The sequence below is a fragment of the Leptinotarsa decemlineata genome, unplaced genomic scaffold (assembly GCF_025532065.1).
Source record: "Leptinotarsa decemlineata unplaced genomic scaffold, Ldec_3_MD MMD2_tig00026328_RagTag_RagTag, whole genome shotgun sequence".
NCBI classification, from domain to species: Eukaryota; Metazoa; Arthropoda; class Insecta; order Coleoptera; family Chrysomelidae; genus Leptinotarsa; species Leptinotarsa decemlineata.
In genome coordinates, this window is record NW_027412688.1 from 13,217,982 (window position 1) to 13,237,975 (window position 19,994).

The window sequence follows — 19,994 nt, forward strand, 5'->3', positions numbered from 1 at the left end:
CAAAGAAAAATAGTAAAAATCAATTTAGTAACGCAATAATTGTTTGACAAAAATATGTGATATATTTCTTCTCAATTTTAAAATTTGTCAGTTAGTCAGTGAGTTTTTATGATACACTTACAAGTATACACTACTTCTTTTGATTCTTGTTTCGAGAGACAACTTTCTTTATCCACCCCACCAGATACGTTAGACTATAATATCGGAGTTTAATGGAGTTTTTTTCCATTCCTCAGTAAATGGGTCCAATTTTTATAGAAATAACGTCGATTAACCAAGAGAATTTTAATTTCAACCCTCATTGAAGTTCGTTCCGAGTTAAATGGGAAAATAACTTTTCTTTGCCCTTGAGATTGATTAGTGTATCCAAGATGGCTGAATTCAAATTAATTATTTATTGGTTCTTCTCCTCCGCGTTTCCCCTACTTGGGGCTATAAATGACATTTTAATTTATTGCCTCCATCAGTTTGATGATGTGAGTACGAACAAAGTGTAAAAGGACCGAAAACGAATATCGTTTCGTGATGATATTTTTATCTGAAATATTCGATTGGTGAATGTACTGAATGTAATTTAAAACTTTCTCTCTTGTTTTTTATTCTGTATTTCAATCTTCATTTCAGTTTTGAAAATATCAACGTATTTAATTTTTCTGGAATCTATATATAATTTATAAAAAGATTGAGTAGGATTATCTTCTGCTATAAAAAATGCTGACTTAAAGTTTTCCAAGAATCACAATAGCAAGTAAGCAAAATGGAACAATCGATTGAAAACTAATTTTAGGTCTTTCTAAACAATGTTTTTTTTTACCTTGTCATCTACTTGTTTTACATTAGAGTACTTGGGGATGCATGTGGATTACCACCCTCAAGTAAAATCAAAGTTATCTTATACTTCGCTCTATTAAATCTATTGTCATTGATGTAATTCATAATTTAAAGGTGAGGTGTTTCTAAAAATTTTCAAGGTGCGAAACAATTATTTTTCGTTGTATATTAAATATTCTATGATTGATTGAAAGTAAAAAATGAAAAAATTCACCATACAATTTTGTCAAACTAACGACTTAAAGGACGACTTCTAACTTTGATTCTGAAACGACCTTAACTTCGCACTACTCAAGGTGACTTAGATAGTCACCTCTTTACCACACGCTACCTGGAGTACTTTATTGATTTGACCTTCAACAATGTCATTGTCAAGATAAGTTGTCACATATCTCTTTCGGTCCACTTCATAAATTTCGTATGAATGAGAAGCCACTCACAAGAGTCAAAAATTAGTATCGAGTGTACTTCACTGCAAATATGTTTCGCCATACAAGGGAACTTTGAAGGTGGATATAAATTTAGTGACTGTATGTGATGACATCACACCAAGGGTAATTTTGGGTTTGAACTTGAACGATCTTGGAAGGTATTGGTAAGATGACTCAGGATATCTTCAAATTTTAACCTTGAAACTATCTTGGTGAGTTAACTTTGAGAATACCTTTCGATCTTATTGAGGTTTCTGTATTAGGTACATTGAAGGTGCTAAATGGGAGAGCATTGAAAAGGTGTGGGTTAGATATCAAAAATGGTCTTCCTCGGGTGTCATAACTGTTTGAACTGCTTCTTCTAGCCTTAGCACACCAATCTCTGAATAATTTCAAAACACTATTTTTATTTGAACACTGAATTATACATAAAGCACTTTTCTCTATTCAGTTTGTATTCCAAATGTCCGTTATGGAATTGAATCAGATATTATTCACAGGATTGCTACACAACTATAGTAAATGAAAGAGGTAAAATTTTACTTACATGGAACACTGTCATCCTCACTGATGGACATCCGATGTTTCGGAATAAGACACTTGTCTTATTCATAAAATTATCACTTTATGTCACGAATGAGTTGAATTTATCATCGATCGATGATAGTACGTAATGATATTCATTCTCTTGTTTGATTGAATCCCAGCCATGGAAATCTTGTTTAAAATGAAAGGGGTATATTTTTAGGCAAATGTCTTATTCCGAATCATCGGATGTCCATCAGTGAGGATAACAGTGCTCCATGTGAGTGAAATTTTACTTCATTCACTTTACTGTGTGACAATCCTGTGAATGATATTGATCCAATTCCATAACGAATGCTTGGAATACAAACTTATTAGAAAAACATGCTTTTTGTATAATTCAGTGTTCATATAAAAATATTTGTTTCGAAAGTATTTTTCTTTCGTGTAATTCAACGTTTATACGCCTAAAAATAGCTGTTTCGATAGGGCTTTTCAATGAACGTGTTAGTCCAGAAGTTTTATTCGTTTCTTGAAGAATACATCAGTAGTTCACTTCTTTCATTCCTCAACACCAGGATAGAGTTATTACACAACACAAAACATAAATGATCATTTCGCAGTCGAATTCAATTAAAATTTCAAATTCAAATTTATTAACTGATTTAAATATCAAATGAATGTCTATAAATATTAAAAAATTGTTAGTACATGCATAATATTTTAACACAGTCTGCTTAAGCACTTGTGTTTGACTGGGTTAGTTGAAAAATAAAGATTATGTTAACTGGTAATAGATATTGTTCATGAAAAAATTAATTGAAATGAAGAAATGTATCAATAATAGTATTTTATTATCGATGAGGGTGAAGTAAATTATCTGTTGAACTGAATTATTTCATTGTGAGCACATTTTCAATGTTTTCACTATTATCTGATATCCAGCTGAAGTCAAGCTCGTTAATACTTTTTGATTTTCCTTTGGTTTTCCATCTTATCCTCAAGGGGTGTTTTTCCCGAAAACTTCCCAGTATGCCACCTTGAGGTCGAGGTTATTTTCTTGTTATCAAAAATTGTTTCTAATTTTCAAAATTGACTGGACAATCATTCATATTCTCAAATTTTGGGACATCTCGTAATTAGAAAATCTACACTTTTAATGTCAAGTACATACATTCACAACTGACTGCTTCAAAGCTATGGATCCTGGAAATTTGATGTAGGAGGGATCCACTAAGTGAGCTATATAGCTATATATCAACTACTTTCTTTCTTGAAAAGAAAAAACCTTTTTTTCCATAAGCAGTTCATTTACTGAAAAAGGGGTTGGATGGATAACATGGTCAATTTTTTTCACTGAGGATACACTACAAAAACACACTTTGGTCTATTTTCCACTATATTTCTTCATTGTTGACCGGTTTCGGCTATTGCAAAACTGAAAATTTTGAAAATGGTGTAATAACCGAAACCGGTCAACAATAAAGAAATATAGTGAAAAATAGACAAAAGTGTGTTTTTGTAGTGTATCCTCAGTGAACATGAATTTCCACAAAATAAACAAGTCGTCAATCGAAGAAGTCAATTTTTTTCTCAAAAAAACAATTATATTCTTGCTGACGTTTCGAATTTAATAAAAAATTTCTTCAGGGCTCTGTAACAATGTATTTTCATAAATATACCTTCCACAAAACTTATACGATTATTATCGTTTCAATTTCACAAGAAATAATGAGTTCTTAAAATTAAATTACTCACCGAAAAGTAGTTTTTTCGTGTTGATAATATCACTATTATAAAAACCATCAGACATATAAGATACATATTTAAAAAATAAAAAACATTGCAACAACAAATTTCCGAGATAACACCAACAAAAAACTACATGAAACAAACGAATGGCTTTATCTGTGATTCTGATAAGGTGGTGTCTGTTTTTTTAATCAATCGAAGAAAGAAAAAAAATGAAAAAAGTGTAAATTATTCAGGTATTTTACGTATCAAATTGAAATATGCAGTATTAAGGCCATCGACATCTCTTCTAGTGTTAACACTATCGCATTTGAGGATATGTATCATTTCGCTCAAAAGTCTTTTGGAAAAATATGGTTGAACATCTAGTAAAGTTGGATGATCAAAATAAAAAATGTGTCCATATTTCTTTCATGTTCAACGAGAGCTGTGGGATTTTTTATATTCAGTTTCTTAGAGTCTCTCATGTGTTCTGAAACACGTGTTTTAAGATACCGTCTGGTTTGACCAACAAATCATTTGTGCCACCTTCCACAGTTCAATTTGTACACAATATTGGATGGTATTTCTTGTTGTGTTTTTGTTTTTTGTTTCGAGAAAAAATGCTTTCCAACTGTATTTTCATTTGAAAGAGCCACTTTTATTTCTTCGGTACTGAGTAGCATTACAAGTTTAACAGATAAATTTTCTACAATTGGAATTTTGTGATATTTGAGTTTCACCCCTGCATTTTGGTAGGAGAAACTTCTTTCTTTAATTATTTTTCTAATAGGGGCTCTAAGAAAATTATTTTTTACTAGGTAATTCTCAATTAATTGGAGATTTTTTTTATGGAATTCAGAATTGGAAATGGCAATTGCTCTTAATTTCAAATTCCTTATAATATTGATTAAACTAGTTAAGTGAGTTTATTTAATTATTAAAGATATCCACTTCTACAGCACACCAAGTAACACTGAATTATTAGTTTTGGTTTTGATAAAGTGTTTCATAGGATGGATGTCTGCGCAATTACAGCTATATATAGGGAGTGAATCTTCTTTTGCTGCTTGCTTGTAGCTCGTCCATTTCTTTCAAATCTCCGAAATACCGAGCAGAGTGTTGACTTTGAATTATCAGACACCAGTGTGACGTCTTCAATGTGGAAGATTAGTCACAAGTAACTTCTTATATGTGAAATGCTGGAATTATAAATCTTCAGAAAGATGTGTTGATCATGTCCTTAAAGTTTCTTTCATATAGAAGCTGAGGGTTTCTCCAAAGTTTTTTAGAAAACAGAAGAAAGTTTTTCAATTACTTTTAATGTAATTTCATTTATGTGAGTTTACCCTTCTGACAATCTCTAGTATTATTACAATTATTTGAATTACTGGTTTAGCACGATTGGTTCGTTCTACTCATTCAATCAATCGCTATGTAAACCTTGGTTTAGTCCTAACTGTGGAACGATAGAAGGCAATACCTAGTTAATCCTTAATTAGCACAAGTTTGCGCTTCTTAAGGTTGTTGTGAGTGGAGGTTAACCTGAAAGCATATTTCAAACAAACAATAATATGATTATTTCTGTAATTTTTGAATGCGATTTATAGTGAACTGTTGATAAAAAAAATATTAGATAAGAATACCTGGAGGGAAGATATTAAGGATGAAAATTTTTCAAATTGTCATCCTGTATGCAATTCGGTAAACTGATTTTGCACCAATTGTGAACCTCCAAATCGTTTGGATGCCGCTCGTTCATTAAATAATGTTTGACTTCATGCAACGTATACCGATTGTACTTATGATGCTGGAAAATAGTCATTTTTATGAATTTTAAATAAATTCTGTTATTTCATTTTATGATATCGTAAATTATTCAGACATCCATATTCTATTGAGAACAATGAAGAGCTAATACGAAACGACAACAGAAGTATAGAATTTATGACGCCTGACAGAATTGTGCAATTTTATTTGCATAACGTCATCTGATATTGGGTAACTTTCACTATTTATGGCAAGTACTAACATCGTTTCAGTTCGAAAACACAAATGCAAAAAGGTACCTGCCGAAGTAACTGCCTTTGCAAATATAACTCATAAGTCTCATGGTTGTATAATTTTCAATTGTTCAACTATGGTTGCAATGACTTTTGTTGATGAAATGTAGGTAAATGAAGGTAAATATATTTTTTTAATATTATGTTATTTTTAAATTGCGGAAATACTTTTGTAAAAGATACAAAATCATTTAAGAACAAAAAGTTTTACAATTTCCTTCAAATTACTTTCACACAAAACAAAATAATGCCTGCAAAAATATTTCGATAGTTATTTTTAACAAAAATGAAGGATTGTAAACAGCAGTACCAGAGTCCAAAGACTATAACAAAAGAAAATATGTACCTTTACAACTATGATTACTGTTCCATATACATATCAATGAAAATTTTTTTCAATACTATTTTCAATACATTAAGAATTAGAAAAATATTTTATTTAATAGGTACCTAATTGTATCTTTTCATGCTCAGATAACTCTTAATAGAAACTAAACAATCCTTTTTGGATAGGACACTAAGAAGGATTTGAAAACCTTCAAAAATTAAGGAGAGTGTCAATTTTCATATCCGGAGGTAACTGTGTCAAACCTATTGGCTGTAGTCTACAGGTAGTCTGTAGGTCACTTCGTCTACGACTGCGGTAGACAATATCAAAGGGAATGAGACAACAGCGAAGTGATCTAGGTATCTTGTGCAGGTTTATATGCCTTATGTTTCGTCTACACTATGGTAGACATTCTCAAAGACAGTAAGGCAAACGACTAAACGACAAAGAATAGAATAGAATATAATTGTTTATTGGCTACGTGATACATCTGAACAAATATTTGTAGCAAGTCAAAACAAAAAGTTATAAATATAATCAAACATCAAAAAACTAATGTTAAAAATGAGAACAATCGTTACTCGAGGTCACACGAAATTACTATGTTCTATAGCATATATTCATCTGTGAAATAAAAACAGTAATTCAAAATAACTTCAGTTTTTGCTTGAAACAGTAGATACCTACTGAGTTGTTTTATGTGACATGATAATTCATTACTTATAGAATTTCAAATTCAATGAATTTTTCTGTGAGGTATTTAGTCTGAATCTCTCAGTTCTTATTTCCTGATTTTGTTGGATATTCATGTTGTTGCGATTGTTAAATGCAGTTTGATATATTTTTATGAATTTCAATCAATGTTTCATATATGAAGGCTGAAGGAAGCGGTATAATTTTAAGATGGTTAAAAAGTGGGCGACAATGATCTCTAGAGTTGGCATTAAATATTAGACGTATAACTTTTTTTTGCAATACAAAATAAATTTTTTTGGAATGACAAGAATTCCCCCACAACACTATTCCATATACCATATACCATGTGACTATGGAAGAGTCCGAAGTAAGAAGATATGGCCACTCTGACACGAATCATAAATATCACACTTAATAATTTCTTTGCCAGTTTGTCAACATGACATGACTAGTTCAATCTGTCGTCTATATAGATGTCAAGTAGCTTAACACATTCACCCGAGGTTAAATTTGTATTTGTGGAAATTGAAAACATTTTTTGGAAAGTATATGATAATATAGGTCATTTATATATAGAATGAACAACATTGGCCCAGTACAGAACCTTAGGGCACACCATGTTTGACAGATTTCACATTCGATTTAATCCCATCACACTGTGATCTATCGTGCAAATAGAAATCAAAACATTTAGGGGACAGTTCACGGATACCACAATAGGAAAGTTTCTCAAGCAAAATATTGTTCGAAACACAATCAAATGCCTTCGATAGATCGCACAACGTAATGAATTAATGTCTGCCCTCCCCAAGTCCTACCACTACATTGGATATGATATTCAAAAGAGCATTGATTGTAGACTCACTCTTTCTATATGCAAATTGTCCAGGACAGAGAAGAGAATTAGCTTCTAAGTATGTTATTAATCTGCTTTTGAGAATCACCTTGATAACTTTATATGGTATAGGTATTATCGGAATAGGTCGATGGCTGTCAATAATGTGAGGGCCTTCTTTTTTTCAAAAGAGGTAAGACTACAGATTTTTTCAATATTGCAGGAAAAACCCCATGAGCAAAACATTCATTCCTTAATAGAGATAATGGTTACGCAATCATACTGGCAATACTTGATCCCACTGTTGAGCTAAAATTAGTCCGAACAATTGGAGTTCTTGAGAAACTGAATACTTTCCGTTACTTCCCTGAGGGTGGTGGGGAAAAATACGAAAAAGTTAACTGGCGTTTTATGATTTGAAAAAATCGGTCGCTTCATAATTTACTTCAGGAAGAGATGAAATGAGTCAATTTACAATATCGGCAAAATAATCATTAAAGTCACTCTCTCTCCCATTACATTCATAATTGATGATCCTTCAAGTATCCCTACTGATATTTGGAAAACATGCCAAAAAACTTTTACACGATTCTCGTTTTTCCAGTTCTATAAACTTTTTGTAATTTTTGAGTTTTATAGATTTTTTCTGTCACTGAATCTTTTGTAGCGTTTTGGACAACCCCGATACTCGAGAGGATTTCCCTTTTAGAGTGCAATTCATCACTGAACCTACTGACTGGAGGTCCTTGATCGCGATGATGTTCCACCCTCCTCAAGAGAAACATCTCGACCACATAGCCATTCAAGACCACCAAAAGAAGTTCACCCAAAGCATCCGGAGAACGATTCGTGTTTTCGAAAATACTCCAGTCGAAACATTCGAAGGCGCCTTTTAATGTGTTTATAGCTGAAAAAGAAATTATTCTTTGATAAATGGCGAGTTTTTTTGATGTGACTGTAAATTCGCTCAGCATGTATTGTCCCAAGTGATCTTGTAGGTTCCTCCATTGTGGCAGTTATATCAAAAGATTCGAATACAGTTCTGAACAAAAACAATTTGCTGATAAAAAATTTATACTGATATCACCGAGAAGTATCACTTTACTTTTTTCTTCAGTATCTTTTGTAGACACGCATCGAATTTATTTATAAAACTTTCAAAATTTCCATTACAATATCTGTACAAAATATTTCTACATCCATTGGTCGGTCGGTAGCCAAGCGGTTCGGCGTGGGTGATTTGTTCACTCACTCGAATTGACTGACGTGTTGGTCGGTGGTTCAAGCCCTAGTCTGAACGATCGATCTTCACTTGCTATCGTCCAACCCGTGTTAGGAATCACACGTTAAAAGGTAAGACCTCGTTAATCCTTAGCTCGCACAAGTTTCGACTTCTGAGGGTTGTCGTTCGTAGGGGTGCGACAGCTGGTAAACGGAAAAACAGATTTTAAACAGATTTTTAAACAGATTTAAAATCAATACAAAGTGATCCAGTTGCCACGTGAACACGATTTTGTGTTTTTTTGAATTGCCTGTCTGTAAGTCAAAAAAAGCTTTTTTTTACAAACTTGTGATCATAAACACATGTAGTCTGTTATCTTCAAACTGTTCGTTTCGTCTACGCTTCGTGGCCTTAGTTTCAGTCCTAAAAGTTTAAATCTGTTCAAAATCTGTTTTTCCATTAACCAGCTGAGCCTCCACTACGAAAGACAACTGTCAAAAGTCGAAACTTGTGCGAGCTAACGATTAACGAGGTCTCACCTTTCAACGTGTGATTCCTAAATTCTGGAACTTTCACACTTGAATTTAAAAAATTAGGACAGGGACATGAAATGTATGTACAAAAAATCAGGTGAATTTTATTTTTCTCAAAATATAAAACACGTGCCAGCATTTTTCAATCTTCGAAGTAGTTCTGATATACACTTTTTGGGTCGCAGGGGATCAAATCTGGTGAATACGGTGACTGAAGAATAATTACGGTGTTGTTTTTGGCCCAAAAAATTACGAACAAGTAATAACGAGTGAGCAGGTGCATTATGGATTGTTTTTCCGTATTCTTCGTATTGCTTCTCGCAAGCGACGAATAACTTCAAAATAATACTCCTTATTAACCATACAACCACGTGGCAAATCATTCAACAATTTCTGAGCGATGCTCATGCGACGGTTTTTTAATCAAAATTCTGCAATTTTATCCGAAAAAAGTGCAAGACATGAACCAATCGATATGCCTACAACCTCAGCAACTTCTATAATAGTGATCTGACGATTCTTCATAACAATTTCTTCACTTTCCCAACATTTTCATCGGTTATTGATATAATGGGGCGTTCAGGGCGAGCGACGTCATTTACAACTTCTTGACCTTCTGTAAAAAGATTTTTATCACTTGTAATCACTTTTCTGACTCAGAGTAAATTCACCGTAAGCCAATGTCGACATTTCAAGTATTTTTGTGCACTTAGTGCCATTAATTGATGTTATTAATGGAATTGATGAAATTTTTCAATAGTCCACGTAAATACTTTTTAGTCTTGAGACTAAAATTGACACTGAAATTAATTCAAGAAATTGAGTTAAGAGATATAAGAATTAAGGTGTTTGAATTGACCATAGTATTTCCTGGTTCATACTCATTATATCAGTGTTTACCTAAAAGAGGTAAGTGGTCAACGGACCTGTGAAGGTGAACACGTCAAATCCCCTTCCAACCCGTCATCGCAGGGTGGACCCTTCTTCGGTATACTCTTCCAAAAACAGTTGCGAATGGACCCTGTGCGCTGTCCACCGATGTAATTTATTGCTAAAGCTGGACGGCGTCCACATAAAGGGTGCGAACTTGCAGCCGGCATCATAAAAAATCCCTTGTAACCAGCCATTTTCGAAAAAAGCATTCATAATCTATTCTGTTGTCCGAACTAATGCAGTGGCTGGTAGGTATTATTTGAGAGAATTTTTTTTTCGAACCCTTGAGGGAACCGAAAATGGGTCAAGAGATATTCATGGTTGATTAGGAATTTGACCGTTGAAAATTTACAAGGGTAGATATTGGATATCTGAATAACAGTTTCATAGGTTATTTATTACAGAGTAGGTAAAGTAGGACTTTGTGAAAATATCCCTGCAGAGAAAGAGTATAGTTAATTAATGATTGAATGTCTGAAAATTGTTTATTATGTAGAAAACTGGTGAACGGATCCGGCTCTGCATGAGTCATATAGTATATATACCCATGTCGCATCATCTTGTAACTGATAATAATACTCTAATAAAATGCACAACGATCAATTTTAATTTCACGATAGGTAAGTTAACAACGGCCTCAATACAGCATAAATGCCACCTGAACCTTTCCTTTTCATGCATCACAATTGCAACCTTTCCTTATCATGCTTGTCGCATCGGTATGTGAGGCCACTTGAATTTATTTTGTCGCTCGTTAGTTTTCATTTCACAATAACTCATAAGATATTGAATGGGAAGGTTGAGAATAATACTCAACCATTTACACAACACTAAAATTTAATGCTTACAGCTGTTTCGACACACTGTATCATCTTCTGAGCGAGTTATAAGCTAACCTAGGTATATGGCCTTAAATACTAAAAGTTGTATTGGAAGGTAGACAAAGGTATCAATGAGCATTTGGGAAATTACTAGCAATATTGATAACTGGAGAATTATAAATATTTTTTCTACCAAGAAGGTTTTATATTCTTTATTGACTGGTTTTGCGGGATATTTATAAGTATCTGCATCATGGAGTGCAAGTTCATGAGAGTATGGGTGAGTATAGATTGATTGTGAATTGTTATATACAGTGTCACCGATAAAGTCCGCATCAAATGGGAAACTTTTTTATTTATCATTTTATGTGAAATTTGATTTTGGCAGTAGATTTTGCTTAAGAAATGATGTCAAATGGCGTCTACAAAATAGGTCACGTGATTTCCTTAACCTGTCAAAATTGACATTTAAAAAAAGAAACATCGAAAAATGACATTATTCTTCAAAATATCCAAAAATATCAAAGGATAAAAACATTTTCTTTTGTAATTTTATACCCACACACCAAGTTTCAAACCCATAATAAGTATTTTATATTTTCACTATTTTTCCGCATTCCTGCTTTTTCTACTTATCAAAATTTAAGCACACCTGTACTAAATCATTTATTTTAACTAAACTCGTCACCGAATTTCTTTTTTTGTAATATAATAATATTTTAAGAGCCTCTTTGATGTTAAAAACAAATTTTGAAAAATAAAAGTTGTCAAACTTGATGCAAAGTTCATCTAGTTTCAACGGGGCTTTCCAAACTATACAGTACTTGAGTTTTTTAATGAGCAAATGGCCTCACAATATGAATTAGAACAAAACGGAACATTAGGAAACAATATCTTAGAGTGTTTATTGTTTTTTTAACAAAAAATACAGTGGAATTTAATCTTAATTAAAAGGAACTGAAAATAAACATGTACCTATACCTAATAGCAAAAAAACACGAAAAAAAGACTCACGACATTAAATACACTACATTTCTGTATGTCTTCCATCGCGTTCTATGCAGATAATTGTCCTTCTTGATACATCTTTTATTGAGTTGCTGATACTCACAGGGTTTATGTTTTAAATAGAGTTTCTAATAACAGTTTCTAGGTGATTCACGTCACGAAAAGGTCTTTGTTTATAAACGATTTGTTTTAAGTAACCCCACAAGAAAAAATCTAGTGGGGTTAAATCTGGCGACCTAGGCGGCCATATTTGCTGCATATTTCGCCCAATAACTTTGCCCCTAAACATTTCTAATAGTTTCTCTTTGACTTGTCTTGAACTATGAATAGGAGCCCCGTCACATTGATACCACAGACTGTGTCTTATTTCAACCGGCATATTGTCCACTATATCACTGATCTCAGTATTTAGAAATTGCAAATAATCCTGAGAAGTTAAATTGTGTCTAAAAAAGAATGGTCCCATTACCTGATTATTTAAAACACCGCACCACACATTTGTTTTAAATGAATATTGGTCCCGACATTCTATCACAAAATGAGGATTTTCCTGAGCCCACCACCTACAATTCTGGGAACTGACTACGCCGTTCGATGTGAAGGTAGCTTCGTCGGTCCATAGGATTTTGTAAGGAAATTTTCTGTTTAATTCTACTTCTCCTTGGTACCAGAAAGAGAAATCTAGTCGAACATCGAAATCTCTTTCCTTTAAGGTATTTATAAATTTTGGTTTGTAGCGTTTGAATTTATTTTTATGTAAAATTGCTCTTACGCTTTCTCTTTTAACGCCAGTTCTATCTACAATATTGGTAATACTTGATTTTCCCTGTTCGATAACATCCAGGCAGACAGCCAACTGAACCTCATCATTATTGCGTGATGGATTATGACGTTTTTTAAAAGTATTTTCAACTGAACCAGTCAGTTTAAAATTTTTTAAAATCCTACTTACAGTGGATTGCTGTACATGTCTACCAGGATGTCTTGCGTTAAAAATATCAGCCACTTGTCGATGCAATGTGTTTTCACCACAAATTAGCACAATTTCAATTTTTTCTTGTAAAGATAACATATTATTTTAATTTTCATACATTACATTGAACTAACGGGCATTAATTTATTCAGTGACAGTGACGTTTTCTAAAACACATTATGTAGTTTCATATTTTTTCACAGCCTACCCAGTTTTTTTAAATTAGTGTTGTTAGCGGAGTAGGTAAATGTAAATACTATGAGTTTTTTTCTTTTATTGAATGGGCTTCAAGAATCACGAAATGATGTTTCCCAATGTTCCGTTTTATTCTAATTCATATTGTGAGGCCATTTGCTCATTAAAAAACTCAAGTACTGTATAGTTTTGAAAGCCCCGTTGAAACTAGATGAACTTTGCATCAAGTTTGACAACTTTTATTTTTCAAAATTTGTTTTTAACATCAAAGAGGCTCTTAAAATATTATTATATTACAAAAAAAGAAATTCGGTGACGAGTTTAGTTAAAATAAATGATTTAGTACAGGTGTGCTTAAATTTTGATAAGTAGAAAAAGCAGGAGTGCGGAAAAATAGTGAAAATATAAAATACTTATTATGGGTTTGAAACTTGGTGTGTGGGTATAAAATTACAAAAGAAAATGTTTTTATCCTTTGATATTTTTGGATATTTTGAAGAATAATGTCATTTTTCGATGTTTCTTTTTTTAAATGTCAATTTTGACAGGTTAAGGAAATCACGTGACCTATTTTGTAGACGCCATTTGACATCATTTCTTAAGCAAAATCTACTGCCAAATTAAATTTCACATAAAACGATAAATAAAAAAGTTTCCCATTTGATGCGGACTTTATCGGTGACACTGTATGTATGGGTGGGTTTATGATATATTGAAAAATTGTGTTTGTTTGAGCGACAGATATTCAAATCCAGGAAGTTCAGTGAATTGTGATCGTCTTCCATTTCCATTGTGAATTCTACCTATATGAGGACTAAGGCTGTTCAGATAAATGAGAAAACTATTTAACTGGTGTATTGTTTCGACCCAGCGAACAAAGACGTCGTCGACATATAGATGTCAGTATTTAAAAATATGATTGAATTTACATGCATAACCCAGTTAAATCAATAATTTCCTGGGTAATTATTGGGGTGCTGTTGTTATGTTCTAACAGGTCATTAAGATTGTCCCTTGTTAATGGAACTGGGATACTAGGAAATAGGTTTTTTACATCAAATGATTCAAATTTGCAGGTACATTGTCTTTTATATTATCTACCAAGAAACTCGAGTTTTTAGTGCTATATTTTGAATTGAAATTGGTGAACTTTTGAATTATGTTGACTAACTTGAATGCAATGTTTTGGCAAGGGGCACAAGAAGCCACTGGTCTAATGAGGTTGGCTTCTTTACGGACTTTTAGTAACCCATAGAGAGAAGGAGAGGTTTGGGATTCATTATTTAAACGGGCTTTCTCGTGGTCGCTAAGATTATAATTGATGTTTTTGAAAATAGCTTTTATCTTTTTTTGAAATTGTTCCGTGTGATTATGTTTCAGTTCTGTGAATTTGTGTCAGTCTTAAAATTTATAGATATTGTTCTCATAAATTGGGCTTTCGATTGAAATGACTGCATTACCTTTATCTGCTTTTGTGAATACTAGGTTATGTTTAATGATATTTTGAGCGATTCTGCTGCTTTGACTCCTGAATTAACTGATTTCTTGCGTGTGTTCGGATGCGTTCGTTCTAATACTCAATATGCCAGATATTTTGTTTTTGTATCGAAGTTTTTCAATGCGATCTCTGTTTCGACTGCTAGGTTTTCAAAGTGGTGGTTATTCATTGAAAACGGGTTGTTGTATTTGAAGCCCTTCTCCAAAAAGTCAATCTCTGATCGATTGAAGATACGTCAGTCAAATTTATGAATCTATTGTAAAATTCTGGTTCATTAGTCCCATTTAATATCGCGGGTTCCTAGTTTATGACTTTCTTTTTGACGTTTAACAATCTCTGTAACTTTTTCTTTTCACTTCACTGTCATATAGGTCAAATCCTACATTATGGATTCTACAAATAAGTTGTGAGTGCAATAACCTGATATAATAGTGAATTATATCTTGCTTGTGGTAGAGGTCCTTAGTTCTTGATCCAGCCTTCTGAAGCCTTCTTCTGAACCGGTTTTCTTGCTGAGTAGCTATTCACTGATGATTTCACCTGTATATAATTAGATATTACCCCTTTCTTCTTGAACATACACTGTTGAACCAAATATTCTGGCAGGTGACTGTTAATCGTAGTTTATAATACCAACGACAGTCAGTTGCTGCTGTGGTTGCATTTACTCAGAATATTTGTACATGTTTTATTGTCGTGAGAAACACTCCATCTTGTTGTATGTTTTCTACATATAAAAATATAATATAAAATGTTAGTGTGGCAAAATGGAAATAATAATAGAAGTGTGTGTGGTCTGTCATTAAAAACCTTGAGGGAAAAACGAAACATTTTTCGAAAAATATATCAATTGAAATTAATGACAAGATTGGTTCGGATCCTCAGGCTATAGCTGATGATTTCAACCGTTTTTTCATCCAATCTCTTCGTGACATTATAAGTAAAATAAATAATGCACATATAATATCACAAAAAATCTACTCTAGCATCAAAAAAGTGTTTTTCTTCAGCATGTAAATGAAGAAGAGATAGAACATTTGATTAAACATAAATTGAAAAATAGACATTCCTCGGTCCCAGATGGTATATCTGCATATGTTATGAAACGTATTTCCACTCAAATCACAAAATTTTTATATCATGTTATAAATAAGTCTTTTCAGGATGGAATTTATCAAGCAGATTGAAAATGTTACTTGTAACACCTCTTTTCAAAAAAGGTACCTTACATAATATGGAAAATTACAGACCAGTATCTCAGTCCCTTGTAATATCGAAAATTTTTGAATATGTAATGCTGAATTCTCTGATGGGATTCCTGATGAGGAATAATATACTTAATCGAAACCAACACGGATTCCATGAAGGTCGTTCAACGATGACTGCTATTTACTCTCTCTATGAAAAAATTTTGGAAGGTGTGAAAGCGAATGAAATTACTTCAACTGTATTCTGTGATATGAGTTGAGCTTTTGACTGCGTGAAACATAAGCTTTTATTGCAAAAACTATACAATTTTCGAGTTAGAGGAAAAACTCTTGATTGGTTCGAATCGTATCTTCGAAACCGTACTCAAACTGTTGAAATAGATCATAAAAAAGAAAACATTCAAAATCAGTTCGTATCGACACTTATGCGCAATGAAATTGGAGTACCCCAGAACTCTGTTTTGATTCTGGTTTTGTTTGTGCTTTGTATTAATGATTTGCCTGTAATTACACCAAAAGCCTTCTCTTGTTTATATGCTGACGACACAACACTTTTGTTTCGTGAAAGGAATGAGTGTATTCTACAGGATACAATTCTCTTCACTCTTCAGAGTCTTTAAGACTAGTTATCCAGTCATCGCCATCGTAATAGTACCGCCGAAATAGATATAAATATGAATAATAAATCACTGAGGATACACTACAAAAACACACTTTTGTCTATTTTACACGATAATTCTATATTTGTTGACTAGTTTCGGTCATTACACCATTTTCAAAACTAACAAATATAGAACTATCGTGGAAAATAGACAAAATTGGATTTTTGTAGTGTATTCTCAGTGAACATGAATTTCCACAAAATAAACAAGTCGTCAATCAAAGAAATAATAAATCAGTAGAACAATCAAACGGTGTAGAATATTTAGAAATAGATTTGGATTCTAATCCCTCTTTTACTACTCATTGTGTAAATCTCATGAAAAATCTGAATAGTACTTGTTATCAAATTAGAGTTTTAAGAAATGTTCTGGATAAACAAGGATTATTATTATTTTATTATGGTCAAATTCAGTCAAGATTATAATATGGCATTAGTCTTCCTTCTCTTGTTGTCTTGTGTTGTTGTCTTCTATCATATTCTCACGTCCACTACCAAGTTGGACTATTTCAAATATAATGTCAAGGTGCTTTTGTTAGATATAAATAAGTCCATACAATATTGCTGAATTCACTAATTATTTTAAATAGAGTCGTTTTGTTGTGTATGAATTTTTGAATGTTCTTAAATGTGCAATATATGTGTGTATGTATATGTATATATCAGTATGAGTATATGTATTTGTTTGTATATATCATGTTGTGAATCTGTTAAAGTGACAAATTTGTATTTTTTTACTTACATAAGTTTTTTTCGTGACTTGTCCCATAACTTGTAAAAGTTCTTTTAAATCGACCAATAAAATCTATCTATCTATATCATTTATATTTCCCAGATCACTGGGTGAGTGATTAAATATCTTGCATCCATTATATAAATCAGGGAACCTTTTACCAAATAATTATTTGGTCTTGGCAATTTTTACACGTATGATGAATGCTGTATTTCCTCATACTATTTCGAAAATGAAAATAGCAAAAAATATTAAACGAAGCGTACAAAAAGAGGTTCACCAAAGTCCATAGGTATTACATATGCCATATTCAACTCTATGACTACTTTTCTGGTGAATAATTTGCTATGTTGAGGTTAAATATGCAAAAATTGAGAATTTTAATAGTACTATTAGATTTTATTCTATCTTATTTGTGTTATATGTAAATGTATTTATATAATATCTGACATACTCACAGATTCTTTATGATCATATAAAAATTCATTTTTCATTGTATCGATAAGGTTGGATTAAAAAACTGCCTTTGCTAGTACTTCGCCATTAGTCGCATTCTTCCTTACCTATACAATGGTGAATGGAGTCGATTCATTATCGCATCATTATACTAAATGGTCTACAAATCGTGACTTTAAACAAATTTCGTCTTGGTTGGATCACACAAATTGATAATATATTGATAATAATTATCTTTTTCTTTCTACGGCCACTCTTGAATATACAGTTTAAAAATTAGATGTCTTTGAAGTCTTTAGGAGTATTATAAGGTTGACATAGTTTTTTCGGTCATTATACATATTTGAAGTCACTAAAATTTTCATATAGGTTTTATACTTCTTCGGATTTCTCTGGGGCAGCTCTTTCAAATGATATGTCAGTTACAAAAAATCCATTACCTCGTGCTGAACGTCAAACCCAACATGAATAAATTTATTGCTATTTACCTCATTTCACCGTTTTTCGAATCTTAGCATCAATTGGACCTTACCAACCATCTGCCTTTTTTTTTAGTATACCAGTCGTAAAAAACTCACGGCTCCATGATTTGAATATTCCGAGGGGTCCTAAAAACATTTAAGGATTTTTTAAATCGCGGCACGAGTCGCATTCTTTTCCTTTGTCGCAGGCCGGTAGCGATTTTTAACAAAAGAATTAATAAAGTGGACGTCATGTTTGGTTTTTTAAGACCTGGTGGTTTTTCGAGTGGCACGCTTTTTTGTATAGGAGAGATTATTGCGACCTTTGCGATATATTTTATATTTACCTAGAGCGGTGAAATGAGGTTGAAGATCATGTTTGGAGATAAACACATGTCTGCGTCCCTGCCATAGACTGATGAAAAGTTATTATGTTTAACAATAGAACTAAATCAGCTAAGCCTGTACCAATTTGAAACATTTCTTTCGCAATGATTTTTCAATTTCTTTGATTATAAATTTTATCTCCCACCACAAGCAATGGCCAATGAATTGATGAAAGTTATTCAACAAATGATAGGAATAATTTGATTATAAAAACAATATTTTTCAGTACAAAATAATAAGAAAACATAAATTGTAGAATTGTAGAAAATTATAAAAATTGTTTTTAGATTAAATATTTTTTTCATGTTATTTATATTATAAAATGTATTTGGATTCATGACTACAACTGGTATGGGCGGGTTTAAAATACTTTACCGGTGGTGGCGTCTAACTTCCACATGTCCCCTTCTTTTATAACATGTTCAATACATTTTCGCCTTAAAAAGTATTTTGAGATTTTTTATTTTGAATGTCGTATTTTTTCTTGCAACGATACTCTTTATTTGATCCCAAACGAGCTTCATTTGAACATGAAATGCTATGTTTTTCGTCGAAACCTTTCATTGATATTCACTTTACTTTTCTCCATGTATTAGTTGGTATACTTTCAACTTTTCTAGCGTGATTACTTGCATTATCCATCACAATCACAGTTCTAGGTGTAATGAGGTCATTTGCTCAAAATATTCTTCCAACACATGGCCGATTATACCCTTTATGGTAAGTGCCAGAATGGTTCGACTCAAACGTCAATAAACCGTTCTCAACAAAACCATCAACACTTCCAATGTGGGTAATAATTAGTCGATTTTCTTTTCTAGATAGCACTTAAATCCGAAAGACCATCCTTCTAATAATGCTTGAGGTGAACTTGTAATGTTTTTGTCTTCTTCCATCAGGAAAGCTGTGTAGGTATGTGATACATTAAAAAGTGCTTTTCATAGAAATTATTGAAAATTTCATTTAAATTCCAAAAGTAAAAACAATTTTGGGGCTTTAATTTGAAAAAAATATATTAAATAATAATGGGAGCGTTTCAAGTATAAAAACTATGTTGAGATTTGTCATATCAAACCATACAACAATTGATCGTTCAAAATGAATACTGTTTAAACTCAATTTTGTACTCCTATAGCACAGGTACTTGAAAATGATTCATTACTCCGCTGCTCAAGGAAATATACTACAGTTGCGTAAACATAATTTCACAAATAATCCGACAGAACTATTTTTTATTCAATCTTTCATGAAAGTAATCTGTCTGTATGGAAGAAATTATTCTGTCATCCTAACAAAAAAGTTTTAACTTTCAGATGTGAATGCTCCTGATAGAGAACCTACGTATCTGCAACTTTGAACAACCCAATGATTATTATAGAAAAAAATCAATTTAGCGTTATTTCTAACAACAAACACATTGAACTCAAATATTTTTTTTACTAATGATGAGCCCAAAATCGAATGT

General features: G+C 32.4%; 1 protein-coding gene across 4 annotated transcripts; it reads left to right on the top strand.

The window, feature by feature from the left end:
- Positions 1-1,203: 1,203 nt before the first annotated feature.
- On the top strand, positions 1,204-8,374 carry LOC111512503 (uncharacterized). 4 transcript variants are annotated; one of them, XR_012467240.1, is made up of 2 exons: positions 1,204-1,474; positions 8,108-8,374. XR_012467240.1 is itself a non-coding variant. In XM_074182307.1 (2 exons), the coding sequence occupies exons 1-2, from the start codon at positions 7,437-7,439 to the stop codon at positions 8,334-8,336; spliced, it is 312 nt and encodes a 103-aa protein (XP_074038408.1). In that variant the 5' UTR covers positions 6,833-7,436; the 3' UTR covers positions 8,337-8,374. The 4 variants fall into 4 exon arrangements, 1 of the variants encoding a protein (XP_074038408.1); XR_002723080.2 differs by lacking the exon at positions 1,204-1,474 and adding an exon at positions 5,421-5,701; XR_012467241.1 differs by lacking the exon at positions 1,204-1,474 and adding an exon at positions 5,421-5,687.
- The last annotated feature ends 11,620 nt before the right edge of the window (positions 8,375-19,994 follow it).

Coding starts and splice junctions, on each gene's coding strand:
- LOC111512503 (XM_074182307.1), top strand. CDS start 7,437: ATGATATTCAAAAGAGCATTGATTGTAGACTCACTCTTTCTATATGCA. Junction 7,520..8,107: donor AGAAGAGAATTAGCTTCTAA/GTATGTTATTAA, acceptor AATCTTTTGTAG/CGTTTTGGACAACCCCGATA.